The following is a 16,578-nucleotide window of genomic DNA, read 5'->3' as shown; positions in this document are numbered from 1 at the left end:
ATATCAACAAATTAACTGTTTAAATAGAAAACTAAATTCTTAAACACTACTAAGATATAAACAACATTTAAAATTGCAAAAATTAGAGTCCTTGCAGATTTATGCTCCTGCCGATGTTGCTTGAAGTCTGCAGAGCTGTCCGATGGGGTAAAAAAAGGTTCTTCAACAGTAGAACAGTCTGTAGTCTAAGTCAAAAGTCGAAATTGTTGCTCCTCCCCAGCGATAAATTTCAACAGTTAACAACTTGCAAACACTTTTTAATGAATTATTTTGAGGGATAAAAGATTATCACAGTCTAACTTTCCTTCCTTCAGCTTAAATTATCAGAGATCTCTGTTTTGGCTTGACCTTTTAGAATTTTGAGAGAGAATAATAAATAAACAGACTAAATTCTCTTCCTTCAGTTTAAATGGTTTGAGAGCACACCTTTCAGGTGCTAACACACAACTGTCTGTTTGTTTTCTCCTGTTAGAACAGTCTGTATCAACTAAAAAGCAAGTTCAAAAGATAATTGCAACATTGTACATCCGGTCCTTGGTCTCTGGCTGTTGCTGGTTAACCAGGATGCATTCTTTGAAGCTGGTTGGTTCCCTCTCTTTATGCTTGTATCCAACGGCAACGGCACTTTCTCTAACTCCTGAGGCTTGCTGGTTCTTAAAGCAGTATGGCTCCTTTTCCAGCCTTGAAGGCACACTGCGTTTTTCCCCCCAAAAAAACTACAGGATCCTAACAAGCAGGAAAGTGGAGTCGAGGTCGAACATTAGCCATAATTGTATTAAACGGCGAAGAAGGCTTGAGGGGCTGTTTTCCCTACTCCTGCTCCTATTTCATATGTTGAGGGGCCAGGGATCACTGCTGCAGCTCTGAGCCCACAAGAAGTACCTCCCCACCACCTCTGTCAACTCCTTCACTGTTGCTGAATTATCAGACTGCTTATCTGATATCCAGTACTGGATGAGCAGAAATTTCCTCCAATTCAATATTGAGAAGACTGAAGCCACTGTTTTTGGTCCCCGCTCCAAACTCCAATCCCTAACTACTGACTCCATTCCGCTCCCTGGCAACAGTCTGAGACCAGACCAGTCTGTTCGCAACCTTGGTATCATATTTCACCCCGAGTTGAGCTTCTGACCACATGTTTTTCCCACCTTCCAAACCCACGACATCTACCAACTAGAAGGACAAGGGCAGCAAATGCATGGGAACACCACCACCTGCAAGTTCCCCTCCAAGTCAAACACCATCCTGACTTGGAGCTGTATCGCCGTTCCTTCAGTGTCGCTGGGTCAAAATCCTGGAACTCCCTTCCTAACAGCACTGTGGGTGTACCTATCTCCCATGCACTGCAGCGGTTCAAGAAGGCAGCTCACCACCACCTTCTCAAGGGCAATTAGGGATGGGCAATAAATGCTGGCCTGGCCAGCGACGCCCACATCCCATGAATGAATTTAAAAAAAAATTTGCACCATCGCTAAGACAGCCGATTTCCACCTCCGTAACATCACCCAACTTTGTGCCTGTCTCAGCTCATCTGCTGCTGAAACCTTCATTCATGCCTTTGTTACTCCTAGACTTTACTATTCAAAATCACTCTGACTGGTCTTTCACATTCTACCCTCTGTAAACTTGAGATCATCCAAAACTCTGCTGCCCATGTGTTAACATGCATCAAATCCCATTCATCTATGACCCCTGTGATCGCTGACCTACATTGGCTCCCAGTCAACTAATGCCTCGATTTTAAAATGATCATCCTTGTTTTCAAGTTCCTCCATGACATCGCCCCACCCTATCTTTGTAATCTCCTCCAGCCCCACAACCCTCTGAGATATCTGCACTCATATAATTCTGGCCTTTTGAGCATCCCTGATTTTAATCACTCCACCATTGGTGGCCGCAGCTTCTGTTGTCGAGGACCTATGTTCTGGAATTCCCTCCCTATGCCTCTCCACCTCACTTTCCTCCTTTAAGACCCTCCCTAAAACCTACCTCTTTGACCAAGCCTTTTGTTATCAGACCTAATATTTCCTTATATGGCTTGGTGTCATATTTTGTTTTATAATGCTCCTGCTAAGTGCCTTGGGAAATTTTATTCTGTTAAAAGGCACTAAAAAAGTTGTTGTTGTTGTTGAAAATGGCATTTATCTTATGCAGCACCCTCGTCTGCAACAACAGTAAATTTAAATCAGGCTTCAAATTACAGTGTGGAAGCCTGATTTGAGTATGTTAGTTAAGTATCCTGCCTCTCCACGGGGGACACTTGGACTGCCAAGAAAAGGTAATGGCGCATCCATGTATGTTGGAGAGGCACTCCCCAAATATAACTCTTTATAAGTCTTACCTTTTGACTCTCTCCTGCTCCTCATTGTGGGGGTTCGATTGCTCCTCTTAAGGCAACTGTAACTGTTTATAATAAAGCAACATTAATACTTCTTTGAAAAAATATAAAATATCCTCATTCCAGTTCCTTAAAATTCTCTCTTTCTATCTTTTACTTTAGATATTTGTCATATATCAGATAATAAAATAGATATTTTATGTCTACCAATGTTTTGATTGTTTTCAAGCTGTTACTAGTGAATAAGGTAGTACTAGTCCAGTGTAGTACTAAGCCGCATAGATCAAAAAGTGCCAGGTTCACTTCCTACCGACTTAGCTGATATCAGCTGGGGCAGCAATTGGAGGACTACAATTAGCCTTTATGCTAGGGAAGGGAAAAATCGGACATGGATTCTGCCTTTATTGATCAGGGCTTCTTGTTGGAAAGTGCATGTGTGTGAATGTCGGATGAGAGCAGGCTTGGGCTCATCTGTGATGCTGTCTATAGGTGAATAGCAAAATTTAGTCAAAAATGTTGCTAGCTGGTGTAGTGATAGGAAAATTAAAATTGGGCTGTGTGTCTTGAGGTATAGTTAGAAAATAATTAACCCATGTCCCTGCTTCCAGTTGCTACCCCCCGATTTCTGCTGCAAAATATGTGAAGGTGGATACTTGGTGAGAAGTAAATTGGGCATGTCTGTGATCTCCAAAGTTGAATAACCTGATGACAAGCTGTCTACTCTCCTGTGAAGAATGATTCCTTCAGTGAATTATCAAAGGGCTGCCAGCACCAGTCAAACTTCTTTCCATCATGAGACTGAGAAAAGGAGAACAAATTGAAGAGAACAAACTGGTGCCTAGGGGATTTTAATTTATTTTTAAGCTTGTTATTTAGTTCCATTAGTTTAGGATCTGTATGAATCTGTTAAGTATTCTTGTGCTGATTTTATTAGTCAGTAACAGCTGAAAGTGAAAGTCTCACTTCCTGTTGCCAATTTTGTTTTGCTTGGGGTGGGACTGAAGGCAGCTGTAGTGGTCCCGACATGCATTTAGGGGTTTGATCCTCTAATCATTAAAACTGCAAATAATTTTTCTTTTAGGCCTGAATGTACAGAAACAGAGAATCTGATTAGCGAGACCAACGGGTAAGAAATATTTTGGTAATTTGTTTTAGAATAGGCCCACTTTAAGCTGGAAAAGCTACATTGCTCCTTTAAAGTGAAACCATTTTGATTTTTGAATATTCTCAAAAAATAGAATTATCATTAAATGAACTGGCATTCAAGGTTCTTTTAAAAAAAAAAATCTGTATTCTATCTGATTTCAGTTTTGTTTAATAGAACGAATAGTAGCCTCAATTTTAAGGGAAAGTAGTACTAAATGTCAGCTCTTAGCAATATTCGCTTTGAACAGTATTGTATAGTGGGTTTTATTTAAACTTAATTTTAAAGGGTAATTTAAAGACCACAGATTATTTATGTAAGAGTTGTTCATTTTTCAGTTGACCATCTTTTGAACATGTTTTCAGTTTTACTGACGTTTCCAAATCTAGTTTCAAATCAAATACGACATGCTAGTTACAATTTTATTCTGTTTCCTCTACCTACAATGAAAGGACTGAATGTAAACTAAGGTCATCAGCATGGAGCAGTGGGATACAGGCTTTGTGCCTGTGCTTTCCATGTGTGGTAAATTCTCAGACTTGTTTGATGAGATACTGAGCAGAGCCTGCAATTGGAAAGATGAGAAATTCAGTCTCTAGGGGGCAGTCTCATGTTCCTACTAATGACTAATTAGATTGGCACTGATGGGTGACTGGGAAAAGGTCACCCCACAAGTGCTGACTTTGACTGCTTTCCCCCCCCCCCACCCCAGGGATTGGAGGAAGAGACATGTCAGACCACTTTTGTGAATTTCTTGGTGGATAATTTGAGTGACATTGACAGACACCTTCGGGCAGGTTATCTACCCAATATCTTGGCTGCACATGGTGTGACACCTGGAAACCATTAAATAGAGAAAGGGGAGAACCACATTAGCCCTAAAAAGGTCTGATTTAGATGGGACACTGTTTTATTTGAGAATACGCTACCATAATACCTGTTTCAGAATGCCACAGAACAGATGTACTAAGTTACTTCAATAGAGCCGATGTAGCAGTCAAAAATTGGTATTGTACCTTCTTGTTTTTATTTATTATAAAAGGAGAACTTTGCTTTTGGCAGAACTTTGTTTTGTATATTGCAGCCAAAATCTACTGTAATGAGAATATACATTTCATGAATTTGACATTGATGGTTGCTGGAAGCACTGTCTTGGAGGACTTGTATTTGGTTATCAGAAGAAAGTTATGAATAACAAAATATCAAAATTACAAAGTACATATTGCACAGAAACAGGCCATTCGGGCCAGTAGGTCTATGTTGGTATTTATTCTCCACACAAGCCTCCTCCCATCCCTCTTCATCTAACCTCATCAACATAAATAATCTTTCTATACCTTTCTCCCTCATATGCTTATCTAGCTTCCCCTTGAATGCATCTATGCTATTCACCTCAAATACTCCCTGTGGGAGCGAATTCCATATTCTAACCACTCTCTGGGTGGTTAATTAATGGCTGGACCAGTGAAGCTGATTAATTTGCATAAAAGTACAGTGTTCAAGAATTGATTTTTTGACACATTTTTCAAAATATATTTCCTTGGAGCATCCATTGATTCCAAAGTAGATGATTCCTAATCTACAGGTTGTAAAGCCTATCTTAAGTCAGGCATTGCAAAGTTAAAAAAAAAAATCACAGGCCATTATAGGCACTGACCAGTTTTTCAGTCTTCCTTCAGATTTCAGAAATTGAGATAAATAAAGTGGAATATCTTTGAGGTATTAGTTTATTTTTTGTTTGAGTGTATTTTGTTTTTCCAATCCCCTTCTCTCGTTTTCAAGTGTTGGTGCTGGTTTGTAACTGCAGCTTAATGAAATGAGTACTGCATTGACACATATGACTGGTAACGGTGTTTAACATAACCCTAATAAAAGTTAAATATATATTATAATTGCAATTTTACGACTGTCACTGTGACGTGGAATGAGTTTTATGGTGCCAGAATACTCTTTAAAGATTTGGGGGTGTAGGAGGAGGTGTGGTGCATGGGCACACTTTGAACAGAAGCTAGGACCTAAAGAATTCTGTGGCAATCTCAACTAAATTCTTTTGTATGTCTCATCAGTGCTTGGGAACATTTCAATATAATTTCAAACAAATGTATGTTAATATTGGCTTTTGTTTAGAAAAAGTATGCATTCAGTGTTCTAAAAGGGTTAGGCTGCTGAGTCACAGCAGTTAAGTGTTCAAGAGTAGGAACCAACACCTAGTATACCAATGCTTTGTATTCTGAATTGGAAGGTGAGAGCCTGCCACTCGTCCTCTAATCCCCATTTGGTAATTAATTGATCCCTCTACATGTCAACAGCTTGTATACTTACCTGCAAAGCTTGATTCAGAACTTTTGAAAAGTCAGCTAACTAAAGAAAACCTGCACTGGTTGTGGTTGTTGGAGGCCAATTATCTCAGTGTCAGGACATCACTGCAGGAGTTCCTCAGGGTAGTGTCCGAGGCCCAACCATCTTCAGCTGCTTCATCAATGATATCACTATCACTAAAGAAAAAGTACAAGGAAAGCTAATGGGACTAATGGCTGGCAAGTCCCATGGACCTGATGGCCTGTATCCTAGGGTCTTAAAGAAGTGGCTGCAGAGATAGTGGATGCATTGGTTGTAATCTTCCAAAATTCCCTCGATTCTGGAAAGGTCCCAGCGGATTGGAAAACCGCAAATGGTTCCTATTCAAGAAAGGAGGGAGACACAAAGCAGAAAACTATGGGCCAGTTAGGCTAACATCTGTCATTGGGAAAATGCTGGAATCGATCATTAAGGAAGTAGGTGGGCGGCACAGTGGCGCAGTGGTTAGCACCGCAGCCTCACAGCTCCAGCGATCCAGGTTCAGTTCTGGGTACTACTAGACTGATCAAATGTGGAAGCGAGTGGCTGAGAGGAAGGAAGTGGCGCGGCCTAGAGCTAGTGTCTGGAGAGGGGGGGAGTGCGCTGGGAGTGACCAACCAACCAGAGAACGGGATGGCACAAGCGGGGAACAATCGGCCAGAGCAGTGGGGGGCGGTGAAGCAGTGAGCTCTGGAGCGAGCAGCCGAGCGGAGGGGGTGGGGGGCGCGGTGAAGCGGCCGGTGGGGCGGGAGCTAGTAGCTGCGTTCGGGTGAAAGAAGTCCTGGTCAGTCATATAAACGAATCACATAACGAATTGGCAGCACATTTTATACTGTGCCTGATTTTCGATCAAGGTGACAATTCAAGATCTTCCAAAGGAAATTCAATCATAAAATTCCATTTATATTTAATAGGATTACTGAAATATTAAATGCATCTAAGGATTACAGTTAGTAAACTATAACTACATAGTAGCATATTAATGGGCTTTCATACAACTTAATGTAAGGTTAGTTTGCTGGAATGATCTGGCCATAAACATTTCCTGTGATAAATTGAGCAGCGCCATCTTTAATCCTGGCAGCTGCCTGAACGTCGCAGACACTGCGTTCCAGTTGGAGAACTTGCATTTGCCCATGCGCAAGTACTACGCCTAGTGGTTACGTTGTCAGCAAATGCAGCCTAATTTTAAACACACCCTTTTTTTTTTTGCTCCCCCTTAGTGAATCCTTGTTCAGTAACTTCCAATTATAAGGCAAAGAAACTAGCCAAATAGATTTTCTTAGATTTAAAGAAAAAAGGTTGAACTTTATTAAACTTAAACTCTAATTCGGTTAACGCCTACGGATACGCGACGTGCCCACGCTAGCATGCATATGCAGTACACACATGCAGATAGAGACAGAAAAGAGCAAAAGAAATAAAGTGGAAAAGTTTGAGGCAATATCTGAATTTGGTTGTGGTTACTGTTCTTTGAGCTTACTGTAAAGTCCTTGATTGTAGGTAGGTCTTTTCATTGGGGCCCAGTATTCTTCTTAAATCTTGTTCGGTGTAGGAGACTTTTCTCCCTTGAAGGTCATGTGTCCTCAGTGGGTACAGAGGCTTGTGAGAAAGAGATGGGAGCAGACAAGAGAGGTCTTCTCACTCCAGGAGCAAATTGTAGTCTCCCTCAGTTCAAACTCTTTGTACAATTCAGAAAAAACCCAGGTAGTCATGTGACTAGCTGGTCTGACCACTTCTGGTTGTGGATTCTCTTGTCTTAGCCGACCCTAGAATGTCTCTTCTTAGACACAATACCTGGTGCTCAAAGTCCATTGTGGGTTAAATTGGAGCAGGGAATTCCCCCTTTGTCCCTCCAAGCACTGTCTGTTAGTATGCAAATGTTTTTTCCAGCCAAGGCTGATCTGTTTAACAAGTCATTTCCTTGCTCCAGCAACAGTTTAAAATCGTTGTTCATGTGACAAAATTAATATGCCTCATTCTTGGCAGGTTGGGGGGTGTCTGTATTTCAGAGGGATATACTTGCATTGGAAGCAGTTCAGAGAAGGTTCACTAGTTGATTCCTGGGATTAAGGGGTTGTCTTGTGAGGAAAGGTTGAGCAGGTTGGTCCTATGCTCATTGGAGTTTCAAAGAACGAGAGGTGATCTTATTGAAATATATAAGATCCTGGGAGGACTTGACAGGGTGAATGCTGAGGGGATGTTTCCCCTCCTGGGAGAATCTAGAACTAGAGGGCACAGTTTCAAAATAAGGGGTCTCCCTTTTAAGATGGAGATGAGGCAGAATTTCTTCTCTCAGAGTGTTGTTAATCTTTGGAATTCAGTTACCCAGAGAGTTACCCAGTAGGCAGGGTCATTGAATATATTCAAGGCTGAGTTAGATTTTTGATGTACAAGGGAGTCAAGGGCTGTGGGGGGCAGGCGGGAAAGTGGACTTAAGTCCACGATCAGATCAACCATGATCCTATTGAATGGCGGAGCAGGCTCAAGGTGTCAAATGGCATACTCCTGCTCCTATTTCTTATGTTCTTATGATCTAATGACTTTCCCTCCATCATAAGGTCAGAAATGGGGATGTTCGCTGATGATTGCAATGTGCTCAGTATGATTGGTAATTCCTCAGATACTGAAGACGTCCGTGCCTGCATGCAGCAAGACCTGGACAACATTCAGGGTTGGGCTGATAAATGGCAAGTAGCATTTGTGCCACACAAGTGCCAGGTAATGACCATCTCCAACAAGAATCTAATTATTTCCCCTTGATGTTCAACAGCATTGCCATTGTTGAACCCCCCACTATCGACATCCTGGGTGTTATCATTGATCAGAAACTTAACTGGTCCAGACATATAAATACTGTGGCTACAAGAGCAGGTCAGAGTCTGCAAATTCTGTGGCGAGTAACTCACCACCTAATTCCCCAATGCCTGTCCACCATCTACAAGGCACAAGTCAGGAGTGTGATGAAATACTCTCCACTTGTCTGCACGAGTGCAGCTCCAACAACACCCAAAAAGCTCGACACCAACCAGGACAAAGCAGTCCGCTTGATCGGTACCTCATCCACCACCTTAAACATTCACTCTCTCCACCACCGGTGGACAATGGCAGCAGTGTGTACCATCTACAAGATATGCAGCAACTCGCCACGCCTCCTTTGACAGCACCTTCCAAACCGCAAGCTCTACCACCTAGAAGAACAAGGGCAGCAGGCGCATGGGAACACCACCACCTCCAAGTTCCCCTCCAAGCCGCACACCATCCTGATTTGGAACTATATCACCGTTCCTTCACTGTTGCTGGGTCAAAATCCAGGAATTCCCTCCCGAACAGCACCACATGGACTGCAGTGGTTCAAGAAAGCGGATCACCACCATCAAGGGCAGTTAGGGGTGGGTAACAAATGCTGGCCATGCCAGTGACGCTCACATCCCATAAATGAATAAATAAATGGAATTACATTATCCCCATTCACTTCACACCTTGCACACTTCAGCTGCAACTGAAGTGTGTATATTGTGAAATTCATGGAAATTAATGAGCTGCATATCATTGGCAGGATCAGACACCAACACCCTGGCACCTGGGGCAGGGCAGACCCTTGCTTCATCAATGTTAAGCTGGATCTAATGCTGGAGGCCGTGAGGGAGAGGAGTGAGGTCCCCTTCCTGGATAGTGGCAGGTGGAGGCCACCTCATCATGCAGCAGGGGCACCTCTCTGTTCAGCGTCATCTCCCTCCATCTCTGCTTCCAATTCCTCTTCCTCTCTTACCTCCTGCTCCTGTTCCTCCCCTGATGAGCTATCTCCTTCCAGGGCCTCAATGTCCTCAAGGTCCACATCTCTCTGGAGGGCCATGTTATGGAGAGTGCACCAGACCACTACAATGACCTTGCAGAAGGATATTGGAGGGCACCACCTGACTGGTCCAGGCACCGGAATTGCATCTGCAGAAGCCCGATGGCCTGCTCAATGGTTGTCCTACTGAGCAGTTGGCATTGGTTGTATCACCTCTGTCTGGGGGTTCCTTAGAGGAGTCAGTAGCCATCTCTTCAAGGGATTTTCCTTGTCCCCTAGGATCCATCCACACACTTTGAGGACTGGAGTGAAAGCAGTGTGGACTGGCAGAGGATGACAGAGTCATGGCAGCTGCCAGGAAAGTGAGCGCACACATGGAGGAAGCCATTCTTAGGTTGTAGACCAGTTGGATGTTGAAAGAGTGGAAGCCTTTCCAGTTGATGGATCTCACTGACTGGTCACTGGGTGCGTTGATGACCACATGGGTACAATCGATGATGCCCAGCACCTGGGGGAATCCAGTGATGGAAGCCAAATCCAATGCCCTCTGTCAGGCCATGCCTATTGTTAAATGAATGTGCTGTCCAGCTCTGGCAAAGAGGGCATTAGAATTAGAACATTACAGCGCAGTACAGGCCCTTCGGCCCTCGATGTTGCGCCGACCTAGCAAGGTGCAGTGTTATGCAGCTGTTTTTGAGATGTCACTAAAGTCCACAGCTGATCCTTAGAAGGAGCCAGAAGTGAAGAAGTTCAAGGCCACAGTGATTTTGACAGCTACTGACAGGGCATGGTGAGTTTCAGAGTCTTTAGCGGTTGATCCTGTGTTGAGAGTTTGTCCTCCGTTGCCTTCCTGCCCTTCTTTCCTCTGCCATGCCCTCCTGATGCTAGGGGTTCTGCCCTTCCTCCAGAGGGTGTTTCCTCTCATCGCCACTGGGCCCTGACTCTGACAGTCGTGCCCCCATTGTTAACTGGAGCCTTCATTTTGGGCAGGTGGCCACCCAATTGTCCTTGGCAGCCACCCCCTGCTCTTCTGCCCCCGTGATGCCGGGGAAGCTGACCCATTCAAAGCCTGGGCGCTGTGCCCACTCTCCCTGCCACCTGTGCAGCACTAGACGCTCCCCCTTACCAACTGCCCAGTCCCCCTTTGCCCCACTGACTTCTTATGGGGCCGGGGTGATGCCCTGGGGCAGTCATGACTGGCTCCTCACTCTTTACCTGCCTGCCTTCAGCTGGTTATTTCCTGAAGGCGTGGATAAGCTGCCCGCCTCTTTAAAAATTAGAACTTCAGCCCTTGACAAATTCTAAACAAGTTTATTAGGACTCTATTGGGAGGAGAGGGGAATTCCTGTCCCACCCTCCTCCCGCCTTGTTAAGTATTTCCAGCGCCGGGATCAGCGCCTTGATATTGACAGAACACCTGGTGCCGGTATTTACGGGGCCTCCTCTGCCTCCGTTCTCAATGTCAAGGGACCCTGAAAATTCAGCTCCAAGTATTGGCATTGACTTAAGGGCCTAGAATGTTTTTTGACATTAAAGGCATTGTAGATGTTTACTAGTTCCAATTCTGTTGGAATGGAGAAATACAATGGAGAAAATGGCCTTGGGAAAGAAAATGAGAAAATAGGGGAGAAACTTTGTGTCTAGTGTTAATATCAGGGACCACAAAGCTGCAGGCACTATCGGTCCTAGCACTTAAAATCTTACTCATTAAAATAGAATCTGTGTACTCGCAATTCAAATAGAAAATATATTTTATATCTGAATTATTTCAAAATAATTTGAATGATATGCTGTTTTAGAATGACAATGTTATAGCGCACAATATTACATAAAAACACGAGATGTTTATGTTTGATGGCTCTTTCCTAGTAGGTATAAAAACACTGACTTGAATTAAGATGTACTTAATGTTATTGTATGGCCACAAAATGTATTTCCTGTGGGGAAGTGGTCTGAGTTAACTATTAAACTTTGGAAAGAGACCAGGTTGTGAAAATCAGCCAAAATCACCAGAAAGAACTAGCTTTCTTAAGATTATTCAAGCTTGATTTGCTGTTTTCTGAATGATGTTTGAGTCAATCCGCTTCAAATACGAACATATGAACATACGATTTAGGAGCAGGAGTAGGCCACTCGGCCCTTCGAGCCTGCTCCGCCATTCAATAAGTGCATGACTGAACTGATTACTTCACATTTCCACCTACCCCCGATAACCTTCCACCCCCTTGCTTATCAAGAATCTATCTACCTCTGCCTTAAAAATATTCAAAGACTCCACTTCCACCGCCTTTTGAGCAAGAGAATTCCAAAGACTCACGACCCTCTGAGAGAAAACATTTCTCCTCATCTCTGTCTTAAATGAGTGACCCCTTATTTTTAAATGGTGACCCCCTAGGTCTAGATTCTTTCACAAGAGGAAACATCCTTTCCACATCCACCCTGTCAAGCCCCCTCAGGATCTTATATGTTTCAATCAACTCGCCTCTTACTCTTCTAAATTCCAGCAGATACAAGCCTAGCCTGTCCAATCTTTCCTCGTAAGACAGCCCACCCATTCCAGGTATTAGTCTAGTAAACCACCTCTGTACCGCCCCAGCGCATTTACATCCTTCCTAAAATAAGGAGACCAGTACTGTACACAGTACTCCAGATGTGGTCTCACCACTGCCCTGTATAGCTGAAGCATAACCTCCCTACTTTTGTATTCAATTCCCCTCGCAATAAATGATAACATTCTATCAGCTTTCCTAATTACGTGCTGTACCTGCATACTAACCTTTTGCGATTCATGCACAAGGACACCCAGATCCCTCTGCATCTCAGAGCTCTGCAACCTCTTACCATTTAGATAATATGCTTTCTTTTTATTCTTCCTGCCAAAATGGACAATTTCACATTTTCCCACATTATACTCCATTTGTCAGGTCTTTGCCCACTCACTTAACCTATCTATATCCCTTTGTAGCCCCTTTATGTCCTCTTCACAAGTTACTTTCCTACCTATCTTTGTGTCATCAGCAAATTTAGCAACCATACCTTTGGTCCCTTCATCTAAGTCATTTATATAAATTGTAAAAAGTTGAGGCCCCAGTACAGATCCCTCTGGCATACCATTCGTCACATCTTGCCAACCAGAAAATGACCCATATATGCCTACTCTGTTTCCTGTTAGCTAGCCAATCTTCTATCCATGCCAATATGTTACCCACTACACCATGAGCTTTTATTTTCTGCAATAACCTTTGATGTGGCACCTTATCAAATGCCTTCTGGAAATCTAAGTACAATACATCCACTGGTTCTCCTTTATCCACAGCACATGTAACTCCCTCAAAGAAATGTGACAGATCTTGCAAGTACCGTACTTTCAAGTGTGACATTTTGAGTTGTAATGGACATGTTAAATGCAAGACTTTTTTCCTCCTTTGTATATCATTAACCCATCCCATTTTCCTTCTCATAATTAGATGATTTTTCATCCTGCTATACCAATTTCCTCCTACACTACCATTGCACAGCACAACACATCCACACATACTTCAATTGCATGATGCAATTGTGTCAATATTTTACTTGCAGAGAAATTATGCAGATTGACCAGAATATTAAGCATTTACAACGCAAAAACAGGTTCAGTCCATCAGGTCCATGAAAATTTCTATGCTGCACTTGAACCTCCTCCCACATATACTTATCTAGCTTCCCCTTGAATACATCTATGCTTCTTCCCACCCCTCTTCATCTAACCCCATCAACATATCCTTCTGTTCCTTTCTCCCTTGTGCTTATCCAGCATCCCTTGCATACATATGCTATTTGCCTCAACCACCCTCTGGGCAAAGACATTCCTCGTGAATAGCCTACTGGATTTATTAGTGACTATCTTATACTTATGACCCCAAGTTCTGTTCTTGACCACAAATGAAAACACCTTCTCTACCTCTATCCTGTCAAACCGTTTCATAATTTTAGAGACCTCTATCAGGTCACCCCACAATCTTTTCAGGTGAAAAGAGCCTCAGCTTGTTCAATCTTTCCTGCTAGGTATAACCTTTCATTTCTGGTAGCAGTCTCGTAAATACTGATTGCATCTTCTTCAGTGCCTCTACATCCTTTTTATAGAACAGTTCAAAGTACCCCAAGTGTGGTCTAACCAAGGTTCCATACAAGTTTTTTTTATTCTTTCATGGGATGCGAGTGCTGCTGGCTAGGCCAGCATTTGTTGCCCATTCCGAATTGCCCTTGAGAAGATGGTGGTGAGCTGCCTTCTTGAACCATAGTCCATCTGGTGTAGGTTCACCCACAGTGCTGTTAAGAAGGGAGTTCCAGGAATTTGACCCAGCAACAGTGAAGGAGTGGCGATACAGATCTAAGTCAGGATGATATGTGACTTGGAGGGGAACTTGCAGGTGGCGGTGTTCCCATGCGTTTGCTGCCCTTGCCCTTTTAGGGTTAGAGGTCGCGGATTTGGAAGGTGCTGTCAAAGGAAGCTTGTTGAGATGCTGCAGTACATCTTATAGATGACATACACTGCTGCCACGGTGCGCCAGTGCTGAAGGGAGTGAATATCTAAAGGTGGTAGATGGGGTACCTTTCACACGGGCTGCTTTGCCCTGGATGGTTTTGATGAGTGTGGTTGGAGCTGCACTCATCCAGGCAAGTGGAGAGTACTCCATCATACTGCTGACTTGTGCTTTGTAGATGGTGGACAGGGTTTTTTGGGGAGTAAGGAGGTGAGTTACTCACCGCAGAATTCCAAGCCTCTGACCTGCACTTGTAGCCACAGCATTTATATGACTGGTCCAGTTAAATTTCTGGTCAATGGTAACCCCCAGGATGTTGATGGTGGGGGATTCAGCGATGGGAATGCCGTTGAATGTCAAATGGAGATGGTTATATTTTCTTTTGTTGGAGATGGTCATTGGCTGGGACTTGTGTGGCCCGAATGTTACTTGCCACTTATCAGCCCAAGCCTGAATGTTGTCCAGGTCTTGCTGCATGTGGGCACGGACTGCCTCAGTATCTGAGGAGTCGCGAATAGTACTGAACATTATGCAATCATCTCCACTTCTGATGTGATGGTGGAGGGAACATCATTGATGAGGCAGCTGAAGATTGTTGGGCCTTGGACATTACCCTGAGGAACTTCTGCAGCGATGTTCTGGGGCTTAAATGTTTAGCCTCCAATAACCACAATCATCTTTCTTTTTACTAGTCACGACTCTAACCAGTGGAGAGTTTTCCCTCTGATTCCCATTGACTTCAATTTTTCTAGGGCTCCTTGATGCCATACTCGGTCAAATATTGCCTTGATGTCAAGGGCAGTCACTCTTACCTCACCTCTTGAATTCAGCTCTTTTGTCCATGTTTGGACCAAAGCTGTAATGCGGTCTAATATTGTGTTTGCTTTTCAATTCTCAGTATTTGGAAAGGCTGCTCCAAGTGAGTCATAAAGAACTGGAAGGGCAGGGGTTCGAACCCCACTCTATACTGAGTTAGTTCATCTTAGCTAGACTGACAGTGAAGCAGTGCAGCTGAGTTTAGTATCTCTGAGCTGACGGGGCAGAGGGCGGGGTGGAAAATATCAGCCAAAATTGCCAAATGTAATGGCTATCCAATGATGCCTGCTGGAGAGTGTATATGTGAGAATACTGGGTTAAGAAAGGGTTGAGCTCCGTATCAATAAACTCCCACGCCAAGCATAGGCATTTCGGCAAGCTACCAAAAAGGTGGTGGGCACATTGAAACTCAAAACCAGCGTGAGTCAGTGTTTTGAGAAGGGAAGAAAAGGGGATGGCAGAAGAATCAAAAAGTATTATTGCCTCTGAATTTTTTTTTCTCTTAATTACCTTGTGACTTTTGAGGTTTGGGTGTTTGCAATACTACTGCCAATGTTTCTGAATAGGAGACTTTAAAAAAATTTACAGAATACACCCAAGATATTTTTATCTTACATTCCTGAATGCTACCTCACTGGCCCAGATCTTCTACGTCAAAAATGTGTGAATGCCTCACACCCTTTTGTCAGCTACTGCTAAGAGCTAAGTGAGCAATGTGGCTTTGTCTGAAGTTCCTTGATATCCATGCACTCGACCAAAATAATAAACATTCCAATGACGTCAAGAGTGCAGTTCCTATTTTGGGTGGCAGTAATTCAACCAAAAAATCTTTGTCATAACCTTAAAAAGTTAAACTGTGCTTTAAGAAAATATGAAATTGGAAAAGAATATAACTGAGTGTAATAAATTCAAGAAATCTTGGACGGGAATTTACTGGCCCCTGGGTGATGGGCTGGGAGGTGAGTGGGCAGGTAATATGTCAGATAGTCGAGTCGGGATGGCTTCCCAATGCAGTCACGCTGCTAGGGAGGTTTCCCAGTGGTGGCAACAGCAATGGCTCAACTGCCCACTGATATGAGTCGGGCAGCCAATTTGAATAATTGAAGGCCTAATTAAGGGCCATTTTCCTGCCAGCTGCATGGAGGCCACCGGCTTCTTCGGGTGGGCGGACATCGGAGCCAGAGGCTCCATGGCCCAAGGAGGCGACCACTAGTCGCAAACGCTACCCCTGTCACCCGCTGCTGCCGCTGAAGGGGCTCCCCTTCTGATTGTTGGGGCCTGCCTGCTCGGCCCAGTGTAAAAGACAAATCTCTTCTGCCCCTGCAAGGGTGCGTCAAAATGAAGGCCCACCAGCCTTTCTTAATTGGCTGCTGCCTCCCCTGCCTGTGCGGCCACTCCACTGCTTTATGTCCCAACGTCGGGACTTTGTCATTGCTGGCAAAATCTCGCCCCTTGTTTCTTGTGAAGTAGTATGTTTCTATTTTGAAATATCAGTTGGTAAAGGAAATGGAGTGAGAAAAGAAATAGTAAATGAGGAAGAAACCATTAATTAAAAGGTCTGTTTATAAGAGACAAAATGATTCTCCCAATGGTTTAGTTAGTAGCAGAGCCGTCTGGTATAATA

At 43.6% G+C, this 16,578-nt stretch overlaps 1 protein-coding gene across 8 annotated transcripts in view; it reads left to right on the top strand.

Moving 5' to 3' along the window:
- The window catches only part of stau2 (staufen double-stranded RNA binding protein 2), a 545,941-nt gene that overhangs the window by 167,249 nt on the left and 362,114 nt on the right, over positions 1 to 16,578 (top strand). For 6 of the 8 annotated variants that reach the window (XM_068032038.1, XM_068032040.1, XM_068032033.1 and 3 more), the window contains one exon: positions 3,420 to 3,464. The exons of the other annotated variants lie outside the window; for them this stretch is intronic. In XM_068032038.1, coding sequence (XP_067888139.1) covers positions 3,420 to 3,464 — 45 coding nt within the window. The remainder of the gene's footprint in view (positions 1 to 3,419; positions 3,465 to 16,578) is intronic. 8 annotated transcript variants of the gene reach the window in all.

This window comes from Heterodontus francisci, chromosome 5, assembly GCF_036365525.1.
Source record: "Heterodontus francisci isolate sHetFra1 chromosome 5, sHetFra1.hap1, whole genome shotgun sequence".
In the NCBI taxonomy this organism is placed as follows: domain Eukaryota; kingdom Metazoa; phylum Chordata; class Chondrichthyes; order Heterodontiformes; family Heterodontidae; genus Heterodontus; species Heterodontus francisci.
The sequence above is the reverse complement of the archived record's forward strand: the minus strand, read 5'-3'. Positions and strand labels throughout refer to the sequence as shown.